General features: G+C 53.9%; 9 protein-coding genes across 9 annotated transcripts; 5 read left to right on the forward strand and 4 right to left on the reverse strand.

The window, feature by feature from the left end:
* The first annotated feature begins 1,107 nt into the window (after nt 1–1,107).
* BGZ61DRAFT_446633 (tRNA synthetases class II core domain (F)-domain-containing protein) lies at nt 1,108–3,910 on the forward strand. The gene is made up of 11 exons (XM_046245228.1): nt 1,108–1,567; nt 1,620–1,851; nt 1,989–2,070; nt 2,189–2,255; nt 2,408–2,434; nt 2,493–2,686; nt 2,736–2,855; nt 2,910–3,041; nt 3,103–3,120; nt 3,179–3,248; nt 3,389–3,910. The coding sequence occupies exons 1-11, from the start codon at nt 1,175–1,177 to the stop codon at nt 3,590–3,592; spliced, it is 1,539 nt and encodes a 512-aa protein (XP_046107608.1). The 5' UTR covers nt 1,108–1,174; the 3' UTR covers nt 3,593–3,910.
* A 2,475-nt stretch (nt 3,911–6,385) lies between these two features.
* On the forward strand, nt 6,386–8,090 carry BGZ61DRAFT_345722 (terpenoid cyclases/protein prenyltransferase alpha-alpha toroid; the record flags this gene model as incomplete). The annotated part of the gene is made up of 5 exons (XM_046239816.1): nt 6,386–6,966; nt 7,067–7,194; nt 7,251–7,368; nt 7,454–7,750; nt 7,838–8,090. 5 exons carry the CDS (start codon nt 6,386–6,388, stop codon nt 8,088–8,090), a joined length of 1,377 nt encoding a protein of 458 aa, XP_046107609.1.
* A 234-nt stretch (nt 8,091–8,324) lies between these two features.
* Nucleotides 8,325–9,705, forward strand: BGZ61DRAFT_184279 (uncharacterized protein). Its single transcript, XM_046237718.1, has one exon. The coding sequence runs from the start codon at nt 8,558–8,560 to the stop codon at nt 9,314–9,316; it is 759 nt and encodes a 252-aa protein (XP_046107610.1). The 5' UTR covers nt 8,325–8,557; the 3' UTR covers nt 9,317–9,705.
* A 3,499-nt stretch (nt 9,706–13,204) lies between these two features.
* BGZ61DRAFT_475180 (uncharacterized protein) lies at nt 13,205–14,096 on the reverse strand (the record flags this gene model as incomplete). Its single annotated transcript, XM_046248654.1, has 2 exons — nt 13,205–13,793; nt 13,891–14,096. The coding sequence occupies 2 exons, from the start codon at nt 14,094–14,096 to the stop codon at nt 13,205–13,207; spliced, it is 795 nt and encodes a 264-aa protein (XP_046107611.1).
* Nucleotides 14,097–14,865: 769 nt separating this feature from the next.
* BGZ61DRAFT_529763 (uncharacterized protein) lies at nt 14,866–15,663 on the forward strand (the record flags this gene model as incomplete). Its single annotated transcript, XM_046253453.1, has 2 exons — nt 14,866–14,896; nt 15,317–15,663. The coding sequence occupies 2 exons, from the start codon at nt 14,866–14,868 to the stop codon at nt 15,661–15,663; spliced, it is 378 nt and encodes a 125-aa protein (XP_046107612.1).
* A 1,306-nt stretch (nt 15,664–16,969) lies between these two features.
* On the reverse strand, nt 16,970–17,774 carry BGZ61DRAFT_184395 (uncharacterized protein). The gene has a single exon (XM_046237721.1). It carries the CDS (start codon nt 17,552–17,554, stop codon nt 17,105–17,107), a length of 450 nt encoding a protein of 149 aa, XP_046107613.1. The 5' UTR covers nt 17,555–17,774; the 3' UTR covers nt 16,970–17,104.
* Nucleotides 17,775–18,459: 685 nt separating this feature from the next.
* Nucleotides 18,460–19,102, reverse strand: BGZ61DRAFT_184371 (uncharacterized protein). The gene has a single exon (XM_046237720.1). The coding sequence runs from the start codon at nt 19,061–19,063 to the stop codon at nt 18,593–18,595; it is 471 nt and encodes a 156-aa protein (XP_046107614.1). The 5' UTR covers nt 19,064–19,102; the 3' UTR covers nt 18,460–18,592.
* Nucleotides 19,103–19,603: 501 nt separating this feature from the next.
* BGZ61DRAFT_529764 (nucleotide-diphospho-sugar transferase) lies at nt 19,604–20,945 on the forward strand (the record flags this gene model as incomplete). Its single annotated transcript, XM_046253454.1, has 4 exons — nt 19,604–19,610; nt 19,687–19,730; nt 19,844–19,990; nt 20,049–20,945. 4 exons carry the CDS (start codon nt 19,604–19,606, stop codon nt 20,943–20,945), a joined length of 1,095 nt encoding a protein of 364 aa, XP_046107615.1.
* A 745-nt stretch (nt 20,946–21,690) lies between these two features.
* BGZ61DRAFT_184418 (uncharacterized protein) lies at nt 21,691–22,389 on the reverse strand. The gene has a single exon (XM_046237722.1). It carries the CDS (start codon nt 22,290–22,292, stop codon nt 21,822–21,824), a length of 471 nt encoding a protein of 156 aa, XP_046107616.1. The 5' UTR covers nt 22,293–22,389; the 3' UTR covers nt 21,691–21,821.
* Nucleotides 22,390–23,638: the final 1,249 nt, after the last annotated feature.

Raw genomic sequence — 23,638 nt, forward strand, 5'->3', positions numbered from 1 at the left:
TGCTACTGGCTTAAAAAAAATTGCGTCTATATTTATTGCGATGAATCCGATACTTTTCTGCCTCACAACTTTTATTTTATTGAGTCCCTGACGAGAGGAATCGTGCCCCCAGGTACCGCAATTTTTCTCGATCGCCTATCGACCAATTCTGCTCACTACAATCTCTAGCATAACCGCAAGAGTATCGATGTTTGGAAGTTTGTTAACTGTTTGAAATGGGAAATGTTCTCAAACGAATGAGAGAAAGAAGAAAAAGAGAAAAAGGCCTCGCCATCCTCACATGCGTTGGCAGGGCTCCTACTCGATGTCGAGTGCACTAACTGTCGTGGTGGATATACTTGTGCTATTTGCAATGTACACGCTGAACCTGGCAGTACTCTCCAGAAGATCTTGTGTCAGTAGCATTTGGTAGAAGTTCAGGATCATCAGGGGCAGAAATAAGTGGTGAGCGGATATTCATGAATGTTCAGTGGCCAGTTGTGGGGAGGTGTATGGCGGTAGTACTTGGTGGTCATTGTTGCTCTCAAGTCTTCAAATTACGGGGATTTTGATAGGCAATACAGGTTAGGTTTCCAACAGCTGCCATGTCTCCGTCGCAGACCACGCGGAATTCACTCCCAACCAAGACAATAGGTATTTCCAGCGCGGAAGTAGAATTCCTAGTCACGGCGGTCTATAAAAGACCGTCAGATATATATATGCGTGTGACCCACACCATTGCAAAATTACGTCGAAAGGATGCTCTAGATGCATCGCAAGTCTTGTGCCGTTCATGATTGCGAAATGAATCATTCGGGTAGTCCAATATTGGCATGACCACTTAATCTCGAAAAAAGCACAATATATCAAGGGGTCACATTATCACAATGAACCGTCTCACTAGGACAGTCACCCCAAAACGCTGCGTCTTTTGGACTTGTCATGCGCTGACGTTGAAAAGCACTAACATTTTTGGCGGGGTAATGGGACAAGATTGTTAGTGGTCATGATGCGCACCGTTTCGCATCACCCCGCCATGGTCTCGGCCGGAAAAATGTTGTTGCAATTATCAACGACAGCTAGGAGCTTTTTGAGCGTGCGGTCTGCCCCTCCCCCTCCTCCACCACTGACTGACTCACCATTTCGCGAGAACCGCTTCCCAAAGTTGCCCCCCCAACAATACGACACGCCCGCGATGGCTCCCACGGGCAGCAGTTCCACGGAGGATCTCACCTCAGAGGTCCTCCAAGCATTGTCCAAATCAGACCCGATTCTGTCGGCCGAGGCCTTCCCGCAAGTTCCCTTCGAGTCCCTGAAAGCCGCATTGGATCGCCTTGCGTCACGGTCCATGATCACGTATGAACAAATCGAGCGGCAAGAGGCTTTCCTGGAGCCCGAGGCGGAGGTCATTGTCAGCCATGGAAGCCACGAGGCCCGGGTCTTCGAGGCAGTGCACAAGGCAATGGGTGGTCTCTCAATTCAGGAGCTCGAGGCCGAAGTCGGTGACAAAAATGTCACCACCGTTGGACGGGGCAAGGCATTCAAGGAGAAGTGGATCAAGAAAGATGCCGACAGACTCGTTGCCTTGGTGAGATTTTCTACCTTTGGTCGTCAAATCTTGAAACTAACTGGATTATCAGGTGGATTCAATCAAAGACGTTACCCGAGATCAACTCCGAACAATCCAAGAGACGCGAACTCACGACAGCAAGATTCTAGCAGATCTAAAGAAGCGTAAGCTCCTGACCGTCCGAAAGGCCATCTCCTTCAAAATCAGCAAAGCAGCCAAGTTTGCACTGGAGATGGTGAAGGAGGAGACGGATCTGACCGCCGACATGCTGGCGTCCGGCTCATGGAAGACGGCAACATTCAGTGAGTACCTTTGAATCTTCCGGAGTGCGCTCAAGAAGTTGTTTTCATGGAACTACTTCGTCCTAACTCTCGCTCTCTTTCCCCACGACTCCTATCCGCCATCCTAGAAAGGAGCAAACTAACTCGAGGTGTCATAGAGCCCTACAACTTCAAGGCCTTGGGCGCGGATCAGCATGCGGGTGCTCTCCATCCTCTGAACAAGATGCGACATGAATTCCGGTTCGTTCATTTTACGGCCAGTCCTTGTATCCATGAGCTACGCTCCATGAACATTCCAGGCCTCAAAATTTCTATGCATTTTGTACTCTTGCTGACTCCAACTTTTCCCTTCGCGCAGACAAATCTTCTTCGAGACTGGCTTCACGGAGATGCCCACCAACCAGTACATCGAGTCCGGATTCTGGGTATGTAGTTCTCAGTTTCTTTACGCCCATAGGGAGCCCGGCTTCCGGGAACATTTCTCTTGACACTGTTTTGAACTCAAAACACTGGAACCCACCTCCCACGCTACTTGAGCATACTTACATTATACATGCTAACTCCAAGGGTCTACTAGAACTTCGATGCGCTCTTTGTACCTCAGGTATGGCTTCCAGATATGAGACGTCTCCTGGTTTTTTTTGGGTTCTAACATTTAAAAGCAACATCCTGCCCGTGATTTGCAAGATACCTTCTACATCTCAGACCCGAAGACGGCGGCTAGACCTGGCCCGATATCTCCAGACGACAAGCAAGACTATGCCAAGTATCTCGAGAGCGTGAAGCAAGTCCACGAGAACGGAAAGTTTGGATCGATTGGCTACAGATACCCCTGGGCGGAGGAGGAGTCACTACGGTGCGACATGCGCAACTCCTCTCAGTTGTCATTTCCTAATTGGCTACAGACTTGTCTTGCGAACGCATACCACTTCCGTCTCGGCTGCCATGCTGTCCAGACTGGCGTCTGAAAACCCTGGTGGCCCTTGCCGACCAGCTCGATACTTCTCTATTGACCGAGTCTTCCGGTACGGGTCCCTTATCAGCTGAATATGCCGGTCAATTTTGCTCACCTGCCTTAGGAACGAATCTGTCGACGCCACCCATCTTTGTGAATTCCATCAAGTAGAGGGTGTTATTGCCGATTACGGATTGACGCTAGGTGGTCTCATGGAATTCATGGAGCAGTTCTTCAACAAGATGGGCATCACAGAGTAAGTCGTGACTTTAAACGCAGCATTATTATAGCATCTACTGACATAAACTTCCTCGCAGTCTCAAGTTCAAGCCAGCGTAAGGCTCCGTCCTATTCCCTATATCTAGGCTCGAAGATTGATACTGATTGATCTAGCTACAACCCTTACACTGAACCGAGTATGGAGATCTTCAGCTTCCATAAGGGACTCAACAAGCTCGTGGAGGCAAGTAATCTTTTTCCCCTGTCCCTTTTTGACTTTTCTTCGGGAATATAAAACTCTGGAGCTTTCTCAATCGCCTGATCTACTACGAACCACTCTCCGTACATCCACAGGGGTAGTAAACAAACTAACAGACTAAGCAGATCGGAAACAGCGGCATGTTCCGCCCGGAAATGCTTGAGGCCATGGGTCTGCCCAAGGACTTGAGGGTGTTCGGCTTTGGACTGAGCTTGGAGAGACCAACCATGATCAAGTACGCCATCTCCAATATTCGCGAGTTGCTCGGCCATCAGGTGGACCTCAACTTCATTGAGAAGAACGCTGCGGTACGGTTGGACAAGGACTAGAGAGGCACTGGTCGAACACTCGGGGGTAAAAGAGTCTGCACAGGGGCTTCTCAGTTTTCGGGCATGGTGGAAGAGGACATTCTCCAGTCATGTCCTACTGCACACATGGTCTCAGGTCCTTCTACCTCGGTCCCCAGAAAGCCAGGTACATTGGTGAGCAAGAAACCCTAAACTGGACAAGAAAGACGAGCCTTTTTGCCTATAGAAAATGGCACCAGGGCATTTGTCCTGCCTGCCTTTGTGGTAGATATTTTATGAGTTCACGGAAGATAAAAAGAAATGTCATGGGATCATATGCGCTTGATATTATGCACTCAATCATCTCACCCTCCATGACAGTCTTGGTGATAGACCTGCCGCTACCGTTGAGCCACGACCTGTAAGCCACGAAAACTGACAAGGACTAAGGTATGCTGCGCAAATTATATGATGGGGAACAGTCTCCTCTTCCCAAATCCGGAATCTTACGACTCCGGCACCCAGGACCAAAATATCCCGGCTATTTTCTCCTCCACATCCAGGGCAATGGAAGCTATCTCAGGTTGTACCACATCCCATGAACCACTTTAGTGGTCAATTACCTGAAAGAGCAAAAACAGAATACGTCATAGAGTCAGTAAAGTCAGCCGTAGTCAAAAAGTACTCACCCACAACTTCACCGGCGTAAGCTAAACAAAAGCCATTATGGGGTTGTTCTCAGCAAAGACTACGAGGTGGTGATGAAATTCATAGCATGACAGGGGGGTGCCATGGAAACAAGTGGAATTCGCTGACGACAATGTCGCACTAGGGATAATATATTTTATACCGCAATTATTTGCCTTCTTCACGCGATATTGGGATGGCCTCTGCATTCCTTTGAGCAACACAATCTGGCCCTCCTGTCTAGAACGCCATGTATAGCTCGGTCTCCGAGGTAAGGAGGGCGCATGGGCTCCAAGTACAATCAATACATTTAGAGTCAGACATACGGAGTAGTGGGGGTAGCAATATGCATTGCATTGATTCAATCATAGAGTTTGCCGTTATCTAATGTGGTACTATATCAATGTCAAGTAAGAAGTGTCATACCAAGAGTCAGGTCTCACGTCACCATGCAAGGGCTACAATTTCGGACAAGTGACAACAAATGCAGCATAGCGCTCGCTCATCCCCGAACAAGTTTCATTTGTAACTCATAGCGAAGCACCTCGAAGGGGTCTGGATGCATTCAAACATGCGGTGAGAGCAAGATGTGGTGTGATCTGGTGACACCACTTGGTGACTCGATGTGAAAACAAGCAAACCTGAGACACGGAACGTGGCCAACCGGCTCAATGGGATTTCCCATCACTCATAGGACGCTCTAATGCAATGCGCCCCAAATACATGCATGAGAAAGAATTGCATGGCACTACTGTTCGAAGGGAGGTACAGGGTTGAATATTGGTCTGATTGCGGGGCGTTCGTTGAGCTGCACCAGCATCGAAATCACATCACCTCTCTCAGTCCCTGTCGTCACAACAAACCTCTCGCAGCCAATAAAAATTATAGTGTTGCTATATCTGAAACTAGCCCTGGTCCTCCTGAAGTACCACCTCGATCTTCCCCGATCATTGTGTCTCTCGCAGTACTTAAAAGCCCCAATCTTACTTTTAGGAATGTTTCAGTTGGTGGCATGCGGCCAAAACTGTTCAGGTTTTGTTACTCAGCTCAAACGAGACAATGTGTTACGAACGGCTGGGGTACAGGGACGAACACTACACTGCATACAATGGCATCAAATGAGCATCCGCGTCGATTTCCAGCGTATCACTCACGCCCACTGCGTCTTAATGAAGAACTGAGGAATTTGCGAGACAAGCCTGAGTTTCGATACTCATCTAAAATTGACATCAATTCCTAAAGATGATAATGGGATTGTTCCGCAATGTTACCTTCGGTGGGTTAGGCACTACCTATCACTCAAAGCTAAAATTCGAACACCAGTATTGACTGTTTTGTGTCATCAAGTCGTAATCTAGGGGGGTTATTGATGACTTTGAGAGAGGGTTTGCGAAATACTCCAACGTGTATTTTGTGGTTGATGTCCACCATAAGTTAGGATTTCCATGGAATGGAACACAAAGCAGGTTGAGCATCAGCAAGACCCTAGTGCTTCACAAGCTTATAAGATGATAGTTTAAAATTTCCTTCACATAAATAATATCAAATGACGAGATCCTCCTTCAATGACTTTTAAACTAAGCTCCTAAAGTTCTCACGGGTTTTCGTGGACTCAACACTCCTATGTATAGGGTAGTATCAGCACCACTGCTCGCCGAATTCCAGTTGATGCTTGGACCACGTGGGTCATGGTTTCTAGTACATAAAACCACACCTGATGGACAGATGATGGGAAAAGAGAAGAACAAAGAACCATCAATCTAGTTCCAAAGCATCAATGCCTAGATCGCTGCGTGGTGCTTGCTACGAGGTGGGATGTCGTTGATAAAATTGCTAACCGACAAACACCCGAAGGACAATGCTTACACGACAACGACGGGTTCATATTGTGGGGTGAGTGCCTCAGGGATGCCCCGCGATGGCTTGGAGAACAATATCAAGAATGAGGGGGATCAGTTTTCACGTCGACATTAAAGAGCCGGGTAGCCCGCCAGTTGCGTGATGAGACCTCGAGCACGTCTGACTCGACCCCGTCCTCGAACTGTCTTTCGACACAGCAGCGGCAGTACCAGCACGACCAGCAACCGCGACAACTCCACCAACACCAGCCGACTCAGCAGCCGCAAGATGGCCGCCGCAGCCCAGACCATGAGCGCTTCGTCCTCCCAAGTGGGCAGCGACGCTCCCGAGTACTCGATCCCGAGCCTCTTCACGTCGGAGCCCCCCATCCGCGACGCCCTCGTAACAGGGTCGTCGCGGGTCCAGGACCAAACGCTCGACGAATGCCTGCCCTTCCTCACCGGCTACGAACTCGGCCAGTGTAACGCCCACGGCCTGCCCCATCTGGACCGCGGCCGCCACATCGACTTCCTGCACAGGCAGCTGGGCAAGCTGCCCGGGGCCTTCACGTCCGCCGACCCTAGCCGGCCGTGGTTCTTCTACTGGTGCCTCTCCGGCCTGAGCCTCCTGGGCGAGGATGTGGCCCCCTACCGCCAGAGACTCATCGAGACGGTCCAGCCCATGCAGAATGCGCTTGGCGGCTTCGCTGGCGGCTTCGGCCAGACGTCGCATCTCGCCACCACGTATGCAACCGTCCTGGCGCTGGTCTTGGTCGGCGGAGAGGCGGCCTACGAAGTCGTCGACCGCCGAGCCATGTGGAGATGGCTCTGCTCGCTCAAGCAGCCAGATGGAGGGTTCCAGATGGCCCTCGGGGGCGAAGAAGACGTCAGGTATGCCGTGACCCTCCCTCCCTCCCTCCATCCCTACATCTCTGCCGCTCTCTGCATCCCAGGCCCGCTGTTCCCCCCATCCCTGACCAATATCCTGTAGGGGGGCCTACTGTGCGTCCGTCATCATCTCGCTGCTCAACCTTCCCCTCGACTTGTCACCGGACTCGCCTGCATGTTCTGCTGGCCACACTGGCCTGTTCACTGGCCTGGCCGAGTACGTGCGCCGATGTAGGTGATGCACAAGGCCCAATATCGTTCCCGTTCTCTGATCGCTCACCAATAAGGCCAAACATACGAGGGAGGCGTGTCGGCAAAGCCGGGCGTCGAAGCGCATGGTGCATATGCCTTTTGCGCTCTCGGATGCCTCTCCATCATCGATTCTCCACATCGAGCCATCCCGCGGTAAGTCCCTCTCGCTCCACGATGCCATCCACTGAAGAGGCGACATGAAAGCATTGCATGCTGACCCCGTCCCCGATCGCCAAAGCTACCTTGATGTTCCACTGCTTATCTCTTGGCTTTCTTCCCGCCAACATGCCCCAGAAGGCGGTTTCTCGGGTCGCACCAACAAACTCGTTGATGGCTGCTACAGTCACTGGGTCGGAGGTTGCTGGCCCCTGATCGAGGCCGCCCTCAACGGGCCAAGGGCGGCGGCCAACCACGGAGACCACCCGCTCCCGGACGCCATGGACAGCCTCTTCAGCCGGGACAGCTTGATCCGCTACATCCTCTCGTGTTGTCAGGATCAGTCCAGAAGGGGTGGCATGAGGGACAAACCGAGCAAGTACGAACTCCCCTTCACCTATCCACTCATCCACCCATCCATCCACTTTGTTGAGCGAGGAGTAGGGCTAACCCAATTGTCCCCCAGGTACTCTGATGCCTATCATACATGCTACGTTCTCTCTGGCCTGAGCTCGGCGCAACACAAGTGGGACCTCGTCACTCCCCGTGCTCATGAGTCGCTCGTGGCGGGAGACTCTTGGACTGTGTCACCCTACATGGAAGGTGAACAGATCTTTGATGAAGAGGACCGCGTCTGCACGATACACCCTGTCTACGTGATGCCACAGCATAAAGTGGAGGAGGTTCAGTCGTACTTTGCAACCAAGACCGGCTTCTAATTATTGGGCTTGTGCCAGATGACATCTCCTGAGTTTGACCGAGGTCGCCGAGGATGTTGTTCGCACAAGCATGAGAATGACACTGAGAATGCCCGTCACGTGCCGAAGTAAAAAAGGTACTATTGTCGGTACAACGCTACGCACAGCACTGAATGGATGGAGGGAGGTTTGATATCCAATATTCGGATCAACCCTTGGCCGTGGCAGGAACTGCTTGATACATGCGCCAAGATGGTTCAAGGATGGGCCGGGCCACCTGTAACTTGGCCGTGGCCAATACGACATGGCATCTGCGTCGTCGACGTTGGACAGGGTAGATTGCGGCGTATACTTTTTGAATCTCAAGATACAGCACCCCGTGCGTCCAACAAGAGGCAGCAGCCAAATGCATGCATCTGTGAGCTCCGAAGTGTGTGCCGCCGCCGCGTGGGTAAGCATTGATTGTCCACGGGAGACCTTTCCGGCCCATGGGTCGCCTGGATGGTTCGCCCGAAGGCGGTGGACGCCAGGGAGGGATGGAGGGCATTCGCCAATCCGGACTGTGGTCTTATGGCGCCATGTCGTCAACGGGCATGGGGCGGAAGCCAACACATCGCCTGGAGAAGCAGGGATGTCAATGGATGCAAGCACGATATGCACATAACTTGTTGGAGACATGGGACCGAGAAATGGAGAGGGGGAGGTTGGGGAGGGGAGGGATGATCCCACGCCGCACAAACGCATCAAGCAGTTGCAAGCAGTTGCAAGGCCTGCACATCATCTCGGAGCCCATGGCTGAGCCCCCGGCAGCCAGGCCAGAGGTGAGGGGGGACCCTGGACTTGTCGAGCAGGTGTGTATGCCGTCCACCGGCTGTCATGACCGCCATGGGCCCTTTGAAGCTAGGTTTTTCTCTTTTTGCAGCCGCAAATGCTTCAGGGCGGAGGCCGCTCTGCCAAGGGAGCAGCCGGCAGTCGAAAAGAGGGTCTGGCTCTCGTTCTGGTCAAGTCAGCATGATGAAGCCGTGACGCACCGGGGTGCCGGCCGGGCGGTGGGCTCGGCCGTTGACAGACCTAACCCAGCAGGCCGCATTGAGCAGACCGCAGACCGCTTCGCTGGCAGAAGGCTTCGTACGTACATGTTGAAAATGCGTCGGCGCGAGGGCTTGCTTTTGATGCCCGCAGACCCGGACCGTGTATGGCCACCCACCTTGCCCTGTCCCCGCCCTCGACCTGTGGCCGCATTATAGGCGGCCAGGTCCTGTGCTCACATAAATACAGCATATAACTCCGTACACACATTCCTTGTGGCCTACCAGGCGGAGAAAATAGTCCAGAAAAAGAGGGGGCGGGGGGTCGGGTTTGTATGTATGTACACACACCACGGGATACAAGACGGGTTCCCGATGGTGGCTTGGACGGGCAGTAGAGGTAGCCGAGACATGGGGCGGGATGGTGGTCTCTATGACGGCCGCAGCCGCAGAAGAGGTTCGAGAGGGGACGATCAATGAAGCTCTGCAGTAAAGCTCTGCGGCAAAGCTCTGCGGCGAAGCTCAGCCCTCAGCACACACGACACAACGGGCTGCGGTTGTTGTGGTGACGTGTGGGTGGACGAGTTGTCGTGTGGCCACCGCAATTCGGGCGGGACCGTTAACAAGGGTCTTGCAACGGTCGACAATCAGGTCCCAGGTCTCAGTGGCTGACAAACAGCAACTCTTGCTCTCGAATTGACTACTACAACCCAGCTAATTGCGGGTTGCGGTTTTCACGGTCTAAGTTTTGCACCTTCTGCTATACGTAGCTTTTTCGAAGTCTTGTCATTGAACTCCAGATTATGTATGCGTCCACCAATTTCCCGGCAAGGGTGCCGGGTCACGTCCAGCTTTCAAGAAACCCATCGATATAGGCCAACGAGGCGAAGCTGATGCATATCGTAAGGGCACGTTCCTCTGATGGCGGTGGACGGAGATCGGGAAGCTTGAGATCGGCTGCCAGGGAGCAGGCGAGGTCCATGCCCCGATCGCGATATGTTGGAGAACCTAGGCGTCGATTATCGGCGAGGATCCTGTGTCGACAACCAGGGTAATCCAGGCATTAATTCCTCAAGGGGGCAAGAACCTTGCCCGCGGACTTGTGTTTATTCTGCAAGAACTCGTCGTAGAATCAATCCCATTATCCACTTAGTCTGTTGCTGTCAAAAGAAAAGAAAGTCGTTATGCTGTTGGTTTGATGCATGTGCTTGTATCCTTGTCCTCGCAAGGCGGGCGTTTCCGTGGCCTACATCCACAGAACAGGGAAGCCCGTGTTAATTATTGAATGTCGTCCGGCGTGGATTTGAGGCTGGATGTCCAGACGAGGGGCCAATTGAGGTCGATCGTCAAGCCGGTATCGTCATCACACCCACCGACGAAGCCTGGATTGAAACGCTGGTGGCGAGTTGCTCATTCAGAGGGATTCAGAACCTTGATGAGGTCGGGCCCGGCTGGCGAGTGACCACCAGGTCGATTGATTGACCGCTCCCTCGTCAGATGTCTCTTTCATCATGATGAATCGCAAACCCTAATTGGAGGCTCGCCCATCGCTTGCGTCTCACCCTGCCTTTGTCCTGATCTGGGGCGCAATGGAACATGCTTCGTTGCAGTGGGTGCGGCGTTCGACTCCAATGCCACATTGACCTATGATATCCCGTGACATCAAACGCAAGCTGCTAGGTGGAGATTTCACAATACTGTCTAACTTGGGCCATTCTGCTTCTTCTGGATAGTCGATAAATGGGCCGCTTGTTGGTTTCGCCCCTCATCGTCATCGGCGCCATCATCTTCACGTCTAGTTGCATGCCCCTCATCTGCCCCTCACCTATCCTCTCTCGGCCAAGGCAAAAGGCCAGGAGCAGAAAAAAAAAGGAAGTAAATAAAAAAACAGCCCGTGAGCCGTGCAATCAACGCGCTCCGAAAAAGCGGCCGCAGCACCGGACCCTCATTTTCTAACGCCGCGACCTTTTGTGCTGGCTAACCGTCCGATTGCTTCCTAGCTGGGCCTGCGGGATGTCGGCATTCTTAGAGCGGAAAGATACCTTGTTCGGCGGATTTTGTTGTTGCTAGGCCTTGGTGTTTTCCCCTCGGCTCGCAACCGCTGGAGCCCCTCTCATGATGCACCCAAGCAGGGCTCGTTGGCGCCCGCTAGGTGGGTTCTTGCGGATGGGCGATACGCTTGAGCGGAGGGCGTCATAGCTTGGACGAGGGTAGAGCAGACCGGGACTTTTTCTCGCCAAACCTTATCAGAAGTTGTGTGTTTGGTAGCTTGGTTGCTTGGTATCTTGCTTGATGGCCGCCTCTACTCTCTGCTCTCTCTCATCACGTTCCGATTCGGTGGGCCTAGCAAGAGAGAAGTGTGGACATGTGTCATGGGGTTTCTGTGGCCGTCACGTCAGTGCCTCTTAGCGTCCCCCCTCCAAGTGACATTCTGGAAGAGTTCCAATTGTCGAATCGCTGTTCGTCATGGCTGACTTGGCTGTCGTTCTCTCCACACGTCGACACACCCACACGCCCACACGCCCACAACCTTGGGCTGTGGTTATGCCTATTGGGAGCTAAGAGCTCCGCCACCCTGGTCAACGAGTCGCCGTGCCTCGGAGGCGGTACCGGTCTGCTGGCTATGGACGTGCTGCATCCGCACCAGCCCAAGAAGGCGAAGGCAAGAGTCCAAGCGACCAAGACGGATTGCTTAGCTGGACGGAGCACACGACGGAGCACAACGGGGGGCCGGACTCAGCCCAGACGCCCAGACTGTCTGGTTCATCAAGGACCTCCATGCTTCCCATCGGACACAGCATGCACGGCAAGGCCGGGGTAGCTGTCGGCTTGCTCCTTGTGGTTCTCCGCCTGACTGCTGGCACCGGGGAGAGCTGTGAGATGGGCTGGATGGCATCTTGATTCTTGTCGAGGACCGAGTATGGAGTATGGAGTACCAGGGCCAGAGAGCAAGGTACCCCGCGCGGCCGGCTGGGACAAGTACGTCTTGCTACATCGGGAGCGTCTCCTGTTGGTTTTTTAATATCAACAAGAAGCAATGCCAACTCATCATTGCATACGGGTTGAGGGCTCCTAGGGGCCTGCCTTTTGCCTAGTTGCCTCGCGCCTCGTTCGGGCCCCTTCCCACTTCCCCTCCCCCTCACGCCTCGACCTCGTCTACTCCTTCCCCCCGCGCACCGCACAGGCTATAGGCCACAGGCCACAGGCGCACCAGACCACCACCAAGCTCCAGGGCAGTTACAGGCCCCTCCACATAACGGCACAGCGCTCTGACAGGCCGGGCTAGCTGCTGGACCTCGCGGTCCATCCATCTGCATCCACGCATCTTTCTTGTCTTGTCCTGTCCTCACGCAACGCCCTCACACACACTTTAGCCACCTGCTACGTGCATTACACTCTGACGGGCGCCCACATCATCGAGACGAGAACAAGCCCCCCATTTGTGCACCGCATCTGATCTCCGTCCAATCAATCATGCTGTATTCACCGTTCCTTTCACCTCATCTCATTCTCGACTGCGGCGCTGGGGGTAGGGGGGGGGGGAGCCCTAACGGCGGACACACCCACGGCCAAACGCACGCCGACGCATGGCCCAGGTCAGGGATGTCCATGGATCACCGTGATCCACTGCGGCCAGCCACGGACAGTCCTGTTCATGCACGTCGTCGCGCTGCTTCACCGACCATTTCCCTGGGAGTGGGATGTGCCAAAACGGACTGGCTAGGTGGTGTTACTGCAGCTGTGGTACTGTATTGGCGGCGTCGCTTTCTCCGTCGCCCACTGCCCCTCTCGATTCTCGCGGACAACCTTGTTTGCCGCCCGTGTTGCGCTTCGCAATACATCTCGTCCAGGAAAGCGCCTCTGAGCATTCACGGCTGTGCTTCCGAGCGCCTACTGGCGAGCTTCCTTGTCCCACAGAGCGCATGGCAAAGGGACAGGCCTGATCGTTCAACTCCCTCGGGCCTCTAATATGCCTCAGGGACCCGCGCGCTTTTGCACGCGCTGTGCGAATCGTACACGTTCCCAGCCGCCACATGGCGATGAGAACGTGGCCCGCTTTCACTGAGTCGTTGTCGTTGGCCCCCATTGCAACGCTCCGGTTCCCTACTAGGGCCGACCAACAGGGCCGCCCATTTTGCGTGCAACGGATGGACGAGCACCGGACACCAGGCCCTGATACTTTCCGCTCTGTCGGCTGCGGTAGCGGTAGCGGTAGCAGCAGTAGCATGACAGGTACCTTGGGCAGCTCTTCCTGCATTTCCGGCCCCAGGGCTCGGCGCTCGAGGGGGAGGGGGGTGGGCTGGTTCCTCGTCGTCCCTCATGTGCCATGGCGGTCCCTTTGCTGTCGTTGTACCAGACGGTACTTGGGTGGTCGAGTAGCGGTGCATTAGTGGCCGCCAAAGCAGAGATCTCGGAGGTCCAGATGGTGGCAGCGAACCAGGCACATCCTGACCTGTCTGTTGCGCAGCGTGTGAGAGTGTGTGCGAGGTATTGTTTCGCTCTTTCGCCCCCCTCGCCGTCGGGGTCACCACCACCTTGGCCCTCGCCCCTCAGTCCCTTTTGTGCCCTCCGCTTCAACGACAGACGAGTTACCCGCCCCTGTGGCCAGTCTGGTCTCCTCTTTGCCACTGCCCTAGAGTGCGAGGAAATTACATGCGGCCTTGGTCTGCATGGGTTTCGGATACCAGGTCCTTGTCTGGCCCGTGGAAGAGTCCATTGCCTATCCTCAATGCCTCGATCTCGTCCCTCCTGATGGGCATGAGCCCATCGCCCGCGTTCCGGAAACAACCCACCCACGGCCACCGAGGCGGCGGCGTCGGCGTCGGGGCTCGGCGGGCATGGGAGGAATGGGGAATGGGAGGGGAAGAGAGTAGCCGCAGAGAGTCAAAAACAAACCAAGAGGGTCAAAAAACAGACTAGGTGCCTCCGTGGTACGCCGGTGGCCGAGGGCGTTAACTTTGAGACTTATCAGAGATCGCCTGGTTGCTGCATCCTCCATGTGTCGCGGTGGAGTGGCCTAGTCGCCAGCGGTTTTGATCAACTGGCAACCAGGTAGGCCAACACATCAAGATGGGTCACACTCTTTCGAGAGCCGCATCGTTGCTTGCATCTGCCTCCATTCGCGCGTCTTCCTTTGTCTCCAGACACCCCCGGTCCCGCGCTAACAAGTCTGTCTGCAATAAAGGCACACATGTCTCGCCATCCGTCCATGGCATGGCTCACCTTTGTCTGTCGCGGAGTGCACCAAAACCCGGAATACGTAGTCTACCCTACTTCAACCACCACTCCCGATCCTCCGCACAACTCCCATTCTCCCCCCAACTAAGACACGACTTGTCACGACGCCTTTGCCTCTCTCTTTCTTGCTTTGCAACACTTCGCTCGGGGTTCCAGCTCCATCTCAAATTCAGCCAGAGGCTTAGATCCTCTCCACCACCACAACCTCCCACTCGCTAACAGGCGCTTCGGCTTCCTCTCTCAATTGCCGGCCGGCTTACCATCGGACCCTGGATCTTCCCGCCCCTGTCGCTGGCTTCCCCCCCTTGCTCCCCGGGGGGCTTGTTTGTTTTTATTAGATTCTGATTCTTGGCTCTCGGCTGGTTTTTTATCTGCGAATTCCCCTTCTCCCGTTTCCTCCAACCTCGTTGCTGGTTCGCTTCTGAGGAGCCGTCGAGTCCGTTCCCGCTTTTTCTTTTTTTGCCAACCGCAACAATCCTCGACCGTGACGCTCTCGTCTTTGGACGAACAACACCACCACAACCATCATCATGGGCGGCTTCTACATGCAATACCTCGAGAGTAAGTGATCAAACTGAGCATTGTGCGCTTTTTTTTACTGCCCAATATCGCTCTATCTCTCGCAATTCCTCAGATTCGTATAAGTGGGTGGGGAGCCACGCATGGTTGAGGGGCAATGGCGTCCGTTCCCAGTGTGATGGTCCTTGCATTACCATGGCGTGGGGAAGTCAGCCGCGCAGTGGTTCAACGGCTTGGTCCCGAGAAGATCGGTGGCTCGAGCTCAAGACCCAGTTTCGAAATCATCTACCGTGGGAGACTGGGGAATTGAAGCTGGGTGATTTGGCCGTTGAGCTCTCTTGCAGTCTTTCCCGCGCGAATGGCCGGCCTGGTGTCTGCAACTGACTATCCAGCCGGGCTTTACATAACCGCTTGAATTTGTCACTCGAATATAGCTCTGCGGCTAACCAATGGCTTAATTAGGTCTCTGCCGACGTCGAGGATGGACGGACCCCATGTACGAGTGTTACCGTGACCATAGTGGCTTCACTTGTCTTGTTCTTGTCAACGGTCGCGAGTACCAGACAGATCTCGCCTACGAGTCGGACGTCCTAGCCCAGGAAAACGCAGCCATGCGTGCCTTCATGGTGTGCCGGAACTTCTCAGTCAACGGCGGCATGCTTGCTCGCAATGGAATCGTCCAAGGCCTCCCAGCCGCCGAGACTGGTCGCCGCCGAAAGAGCCGTCACACTTCCTCCCGGGACAGTGACCGTCACAGCCGACGATCGGGGAACCACTCCAGCAGCAGTTCGACCGCCTCGTTCGACTAAGGGCCCACGAACGGACAGGAGAATCTATGCGAAGGTGAAACCATTTGGACTTGGAGATATCCGGGAAAGGGAACCTCCCCCACGCGGAATCCATACCCGGAGACAAAGGGGCAGCCCAGGCGCAAGACATACAAGCGGTTGAAAGGCTTCACAGCGATCCCGAGGGATATACCCATATCACCTCCCTCGGCAACCCTCTCACGAGAAAAGGAGAAGGATCATTTTTTTTCATGTCCTTGATTTTGACTAAAAGAACGGAGGTTCAATTTTTTTTTTTTTTTTTTTGTTTGTTTTGTGCTCATTTTCCAACATTTTCAACGACTCATGACGACACGATACGAATTTTTAGATGCGACATCTTCACTCCAACGGCCGGCATTCTGCAAACCTTTCTTGGAATTCGACCTACGCTCTGCTCTTTACACGAAATTGGACGGATTCTCATCAGCGTGGCCATTTTACATCTTTACCTCTTTCTTAAGTTTGAGAACTATCTTCATCATTATTTGAGGTTGGGTGCAACCGGCTTTCTTTTGCGTTGAGCCGTTGGGATTCAATGAAGAGCAGCTTCACGGTTTGACCCGGTCTCTGCACCGGTAATCCATCACGAGGCTATCTGAACCCACCGGATCACCCATCCTCAAGATACCAAGCATTGAGAGAGAACCCGGGGTCCGCGAGTAGTCGCACGGGATTAATGGAAACTTGGCCTCGGACACTCGAACCATGAATCTGGGTTCCCCGGATTGGAGAAGGTTGTCCTTGCACGAAGCCAACTGCGATTGTTTCTTCACATGTGGGATGACAATTTGCTCGAACGACAAAAATGAATAAGTATACGAAAAAAAGCGAAGCATTCTATTTCTTGGGAATTGTTATTGCCTTTTGAAAACTCCATGGCGCAAATATCACTTTGTTTGGCTATCTGTTCTTGGGACAATGAAGAAAAGCAGCGCAAGAATTTGATAAGCGAGCCAGGGAAAGGCAGACGAGAAAAAAGTTGAGCATGAAGGGTGGCAAAGCGATGTTTTTTGGTTGGGATTTCAGACGAGATGGGATGCGATCAGATGATATGGATGAAACCATGATAAGGACGAATGATGTGTGGCTGGATGATGAGACAAGACATTTATGATGATAATGATAACGAACTTCTCTTTTTTGCCGGTACAAAGGATTGCCCAATCCCCCTCTGAACGTATGAGATCCTCCCTTGCAGCCTGGAGTTGGGATATGCGTCTGGTTAGACTCCGCACATCTATCACATTCGAAAATCGTCATTGAGCGTGGGGTTGAACGTCATACACTGTGTCTCGTGTGCTTAGTGGCCGAGACATCTGCTGGGGAAATTGCATAAGACACAGTCGGGCGTAGGCCCAGCCAATACAGCTCGACATTTTCTTTTCCCGCCACGCAACTCGGCCTATGAGAGGTCTTGCCCTCATGAGGCGCCTTTTGCAGTGTTCGAGTGAGCCAAACAGGTGATCAACTGCCGGGAGCTATTGTGGGCCGGGCTGGACGCGCTCGGATGCCGAAACGTGGGGAAACGTTGAGGAGAGAGGCGCAGATTCAACAGGGGCAGAAAGTTTCTTTTTCCTACGGGTTTCCTGGGGGGGACATTGGGTAGCGAGTGGCTTTGGGGCTTTGGGCTGAGGTCTCGTGAGCGGATGGGGCGACGCCTTATACACATCATGCTTGTAGCGACATGGGGGGTGGTGAGGGCTGTGAGACACCTGCCCCGGAACCGGCCGAGTTGGCCAAGGTGAGGTGAGGTGAGGTGAGGTGAGGTGAGGTGAGGTGAGGTGAGGTGAGGTGAGGTGAGGTGAGGTGAGGTGAGGTGAGGTGAGGTGAGGTGAGGCGAAGGTGAGCTCGCATGCAAGACGGGTCTCATTCAACGGGTTCTGGGAGCTGAGTTGTGTCTTGACGCCAGACCATCGTGGCATCCTGGTTCACAACACGATGACATTTCTGACTGCCAAACATAACTTGAACATCAGGTGACACACCGGCCCTTGAGTTATCCTCAAGTTAGGGACTCATGCTTACACTTGAGAGATCAATTGGTCTGAGGATAAAGGCTCGCGGTTTACAGTCACTCATGATGGAGATGAGCCCCGCATTTAAGGACCCTTGTGGCAAGGCATGATGAAATTCAAATACGCACAATATTAGCGCGCTTGTGACAAGGGAAGGCTTTCACCTTGAAATAGAGCTTGCCACAGTCTCCTGAGCCGGCTCGTGTCCGCGGACAGATGCATAACAAGTGGGCCAGTTCTCGGTCACGAGGACTGAGAAGGGTTGAAGGAATTCGGGAGTAAGACGGACACGGGGCTAGACCAGATGGAGGAGGACGAGGACGAGCTTTGCTCCATATCCCGTGCCCGTGCTAGAGTCTCGCGAATGCAGCAACGTGCGGCATGACGTGAGAGGATGGGTGGGCCGTTGCCGGGAAAATAAAGATACGGGGAATGTCAGGAGGTATGCACTGGCGACATGTCGGTGGCGTGGTTTGTTACTAAGTTTAGGCGCTTTGGATGTTGTGATAGTTTGGAAGACGTTGAGCTTTGGTGAGATGTTGTGGTTTCTAATATGTAGCTGTCTAGGTGTCCAGAAGTACAGGTGTCCCATCTCGACGGCGGAGCTCTCCAGGGTCAATGCGTCCATGATATACGTAAGTCCCTATGAGACGCATATTTTCCCATTCCTGGCCATATAATAGCCGCGCTCTGCCGGGGTACCCAAAAAGGTGTCCCTGTTTCACAGAAATGGAGATACAGGCCATGGCACCTGACTTGCAGATTCTACATTGGACAATTGGCTGGTAATTGCATGGGGAATAGGGGCACGGGGAAGAATGTGGTGGCGAATGGGACCACTGCTCTCAGACCGAAACTGCGATTCCCTTGATGCAGGATCCATCGCGTTTGCCTCATGCAGATAAGCCAAGGATGTGACTTGGGCGGAAGGGGAGAAAGGGGGGCAGGGAAAGGAAGGAAGGAAGCTGGCGCGTCATTAAAGATGCTAATAAGATGAATGAGTTTGAGCTGGAACGAACATGGAGGAATCGATTATTACCCTCATCAGCCATCGACACCAACCACCAGGGTCCAGCGGGCCACGCATGGGACTTTGACGCGGCTATTGAACGCTCACTGGCACGCATGCTAGTGAAGCGACGCCCTGCCGTGAGACGGCTGCAGCGAGATCCTCGCAAGCTAATTAAGTTATAAATTAATCCATCGGAGACAAATTGGACAGGCAATGATGACATGTGCGCATGGGGTCCGTCCCCTGCTCCTTTGCCTGCGATTCTCCTGAGGCTGGCCCGTAGAATTAGAGTGGCAGCATCACGCTCCAATTTCGTCAGGGGAAATTTTGCGGCCGTGGCGTCGAGCCACATTGGCCCCTCTTGCGCGCCGTGATTGGCTGCACGCGCCCCTTTCCGTCTTCTTCACGGGGCCTCGTGTCGTGGATCGGTGGCCCGTGTGGCCCGGCCAGGCTTATGGCGGCCACTAGCGATCGTGAAGCTGCTGGAGCTGAGGCTATGGGGGCCTCTGAGTGCCACTCCACAGGGCTCCTAGGCTCCTAGGGCCTGTTGGGCAGCCGCCTACAGCTGCGCTGGCTGTCTCACTCACGAACTCTCCCCGCCCGCATCTTCCCACGTTGCCCTTTCAAGACCCATCTCCATCCCTCCTGAATCTTGAACCCTCTCTTTCTCCTTTCTCTCCTCCTCCTCTTTGCGACCGTCCGCCGCAATCCTCCTTCTTTCATCACTTGGCCCCCTCTGAGATTCTGAGATACCCTTTCTAATCTAATCCCATCGAGGTTGCGCTTTCTTCCCTTCTCTCCTCGCTGTCGCTCTCTTCTTACACTCGCTGTAACCCCTCCTGTCGTTCAGGCTTCTCGACACATACGCAACAACCATCGCACCTCCGCAAACATGAAGGGTACGTTTCTGCCGCATTCCCTCGCGCTTGCTAGCAGCGCGCCTGGAGAAGCATCATGAAGCTGACCGTATTCCAGGACTTATTCTCGTCGGTGGCTTCGGCACTCGTCTTCGGCCTCTCGTACGTCCGTTCCTCGGAGCTCCCCTGGAGCTCCCTGCGCGCGCATCTCGCGCACAGCTTCCCACACCCTCGTCCCCAGCCGAAGACTGACAGTTATGTGCCACGCTCTCTAGACCCTGACCCTCCCCAAGCCCCTCGTCGAGTTCGGCAACAAGCCCATGATTGCCCACCAGATTGAGGCGCTGGTTGCTGTTGGCGTCACCGATATTGTGCTCGCTGTGAACTACCGACCCGAGATCATGGAGAAGTTCCTGGCAGAGGTAAGAGATTTTGTGGGACACTTGAGCCCTTTGAGCCGTGAACTGACGCCGTATGTAGTATGAGGAGAAGTACAACATCAACATTGAGTTCTCGATCGAGTCCGAACCCCTCGACACTGCCGGTCCCCTGAAGCTTGCCGAGAAGATCCTCGCCAAGGACGACTCGCCCTTCTTCGTCTTGAACTCGGACGTCATCTGCGATTACCCCTTCCAGGACCTTCTCGCGTTCCACAAGAGCCACGGCAATGAGGGCACCATCGTTGTCACCAAGGTCGAGGAGCCCTCCAAGTATGGAGTCGTCGTTCACCAGGCTGGCCACCCTACCCGCATCGATCGATTCGTCGAGAAGCCTGTCGAGTTCGTTGGAAACCGCATCAACGCCGGCTTGTACATTTTCAACACCTCCATCCTTGATCGCATCGAGCTCCGCCCCACCTCGATCGAGAAGGAGACTTTCCCCGCCATGGTCCGCGATAACCAGCTCCACTCGTTCGACCTTGAGGGCTTCTGGATGGACGTTGGACAGCCCAAGGATTTCCTCAGCGGAACCTGCCTGTACCTGTCTTCGCTGACCAAGAAGGGCAGCAAGGAGCTCACTCCCCCCACCGAGTCCTACGTTCACGGCGGAAACGTCATGATCCACCCTTCAGCCAGGATCGGCAAGAACTGCAGAATCGGACCCAACGTCACCATTGGCCCCGATGTCGTTGTCGGCGATGGTGTTCGTCTGCAGCGATGCGTGCTGCTGCGCAACTCTAAGGTCAAGGATCACGCCTGGGTCAAGTCTACCATTGTTGGCTGGAACAGCACCGTCGGCCGCTGGGCACGTCTCGAGAACGTGACGGTTCTGGGTGACGATGTCACCATCGGCGACGAAATCTACGTCAACGGTGGCAGCGTCCTGCCTCACAAGTCGATCAAGGCCAACGTCGACATCCCCGCCATCATCATGTAAAGCCATCACCTCTTTACGATATTTCAACCGCTTCTTGGAGGCCACACCAATGGAGCGAACTTCTTATAATCTGGAACAAGGACCAAAAAAAATATACAAGACTCACCACTCTCCAAAGATGTGCTGGCACCTTCATACTACAGGGGGCCTGGTGGGGGGATTTGAGCTTGGTGCTCTCTCTATTCTAATGTGACTAGCAAGTGTCTGATGCCCCCTTTTTATGCGTGTTTATACGGCGTACCGGGCGGTTTTTAAAGCAGGCAGGCAGGCTAGGCCAAAGCAAGGCAGGGCAGGCATCATGGATTCAATTGAGAAGGCTCATGTATGAAAGCTTTATAGGTTGGCGAATTGAAGAACGGGTGGTTTGAAACCGAGATACAAAATTTTCCGTGAGAAGCATGACCGATAGTGAAACTGTTCAATACAATACCCTTGCTGCTTGAAGGACGGGTTCCCGCTTCTCGATCGACTATACTTGATGATTGAGCAGGACGTGGCTTAGTATTCGAAGATGTGGAGCCGCAAATCTTTGTAGGGCAGTAATAAGTGGCCTTTGACTCCTCCACCCAAACGTTGCTCCTTTCGCATGTTTGACACAGATCACAGCATGCCATTCCGTATAAGCAACTGCATCGTCTGCCTCGTTCCCGATAGTGGTTAACTGGATCTGAGGCGATACCAGGCTAGGAGTGGAAAGTGTTGTCGCTTTGGAGAGTGGTCTATCAAGGGGCGGGACTGCAGAGAGCCCCCCCTCCCCTTCTCTCAAGGTTCAACTTGATCTCTTCTTCACTGATCACCGGGTGTTGACTGGTTTGCATGTACTCTCGGAAGTAGTTTAGGACTGCAGATCCTACTAGCGCTCGTGACCAGACGACCTCATTCTTGAGTAACGGCGCAGACCAGTAAAGTCTGTTTCCTTACCGATAGCCGAATGTGCCAATGGTATATCCGGAAAGCAGCGGCATTGATGTTCGTGAAAGGAACCTGTTGTTGCACGACGTCATCCTGCAACGGTCGTGAACCGTTATACTCTGGGCATAGCCAATGCGAAATCCAACTTGGGAGTAAGGGTTTCCTCTGATAAGCTGCTCCATGGAGACTCCATGGAGAACAAAACCCATCATTGGAGGATGGGCTACGTGCCGAGACACAAATCGTTTCCCCGTTCGCCAAGGCGGCGAGTTTGGGTGGATTGAGACAAGAACGAACACAGAGTGTCTCGGGCGAGACCCTGTCGAATCGACGAAGCTGGGAGCGAGTTCTAGACGACGTGCTTGTCCTAGACCATGGATTGGGCGGCCTACATGTTAGCGTGGGTTGATCCAATGCTGAACAGATTGAGTCCATCGTGAGGGGAAGTTGGTAGCATTTTGAGGCTGCCCCTTTGCTTGGCGATGGTTGATGACCACATCATGGCACAAGGAGGAATGAGGTGACATGTATGGTTGCCTGGCATGTGACAAGAACAGGGACCAAATCAATCCTTGGAAGTCAGGCATGAAGTTTGAGTTTCTAGATGTGCATGGTATTGCTGCTTGGTATCTTAAGCTGCGAATAATGCTTGTAATTAACACGTTGGCTTGATAAGATCAGTCGGTGAGGTCTCGAAATCACGCCAGAACGGGCAATCTGCCAGATTTTCGAGTTTCCCATCTAAAGATTGCCTGCAGGAGTCATGTGTATCCATGCCGACATCCGGGGTGAGTGACAAGAATTCGAGGCGTGCATGCGACTTGTCCTGTGGGAGGCTTGCAAAAGGCTGGGGTGGGCTTGGGCGGTTTAGTGGAGGAGAGAAACGTCGTACGGCGTCGACTGATAATGGTCGAGCGTCTTTCGGCTGCAAAAGGGGGCTGCTATCCCAACGACAGATGCCTACCTATCACCGGCTTGGAACAAGACACGACTATATCCAAGCTTCTAGAATTGGAGTTGAACCTGGAGGAAGACTAGGCCTCTGTGCGGCCCCGGTCCCGGTGGCTGGAACCCCGGCCGCTCCGCCACCGGAACGGGCCAGCCGGTGCGCGGGCGTGGGGGGGATGGCGGCCGGGGACCACCACACCTCCGTACGGACGCTGAGCTGTAACTTTACTTGTTCGTACAGTGCAAATGGACCGCTCGGGGCCCAAACAGTCCCTCGGTGTCCTCGCTTCGCAGCCAGGGGCATGGGAACTATGAGTTGACGCGCATTGGGCCCAGTAGCGCCTCGCTAGCATGTAGCTGGCACTCTGCGGGCTTGGTGCCGTTTCGTTTCGAGGCAACCTGCAAGAATATACCGCCCTTTTGCCTTGTGTCGCTCTGTGCCGCTACGGTTCGCTTGAGGCCCAGAGCGAATACTACGTAAGACGGTGAGCGAGATGCTCTAGCTTGGTCTCCATCTGCGACCCTCTAGCACTAGGAAGTATATAGATTCGCTTTTTCCCAGATGTTTTCCGTCCGCCTTCTCTTTTCGAGGCTTCGTCATTGTTCCGCTGGCTCTGGTGTTACGACAATTAGCGACACCGCCCTTCCCACCCCGAGCGTCATAGGGATTGCTGGCAACCGGGTCCCCTGGAACGACAGCGACAGGCCCCGTCGAGCTCCCCTCCTCCGATCATTATTCTTTTGGCCTAGCTCCCCCAGTTCCATCACCCACTACCGAAGATTCACCTGGACCTGCATATTTTCCAGCGCTCTGTTGCGGCGGACTTGGACGC

Source organism: Ilyonectria robusta (genome assembly GCF_021365365.1).
Source record: "Ilyonectria robusta strain PMI_751 chromosome Unknown BGZ61scaffold_5, whole genome shotgun sequence".
In the NCBI taxonomy this organism is placed as follows: Eukaryota; Fungi; Ascomycota; class Sordariomycetes; order Hypocreales; family Nectriaceae; genus Ilyonectria; species Ilyonectria robusta.

Coding starts and splice junctions, on each gene's coding strand:
- BGZ61DRAFT_446633 (XM_046245228.1), top strand. CDS start 1,175: ATGGCTCCCACGGGCAGCAGTTCCACGGAGGATCTCACCTCAGAGGTC. Junction 1,852..1,988: donor ATGGAAGACGGCAACATTCA/GTGAGTACCTTT, acceptor GAGGTGTCATAG/AGCCCTACAACTTCAAGGCC. Junction 3,249..3,388: donor GACTCAACAAGCTCGTGGAG/GCAAGTAATCTT, acceptor CAGACTAAGCAG/ATCGGAAACAGCGGCATGTT.
- BGZ61DRAFT_184279 (XM_046237718.1), top strand. CDS start 8,558: ATGGGTCGCCTGGATGGTTCGCCCGAAGGCGGTGGACGCCAGGGAGGG.
- BGZ61DRAFT_184395 (XM_046237721.1), bottom strand. CDS start 17,554: ATGAGACCCGTCTTGCATGCGAGCTCACCTTCGCCTCACCTCACCTCA.
- BGZ61DRAFT_184371 (XM_046237720.1), bottom strand. CDS start 19,063: ATGTGGCTCGACGCCACGGCCGCAAAATTTCCCCTGACGAAATTGGAG.
- BGZ61DRAFT_184418 (XM_046237722.1), bottom strand. CDS start 22,292: ATGGACTCAATCTGTTCAGCATTGGATCAACCCACGCTAACATGTAGG.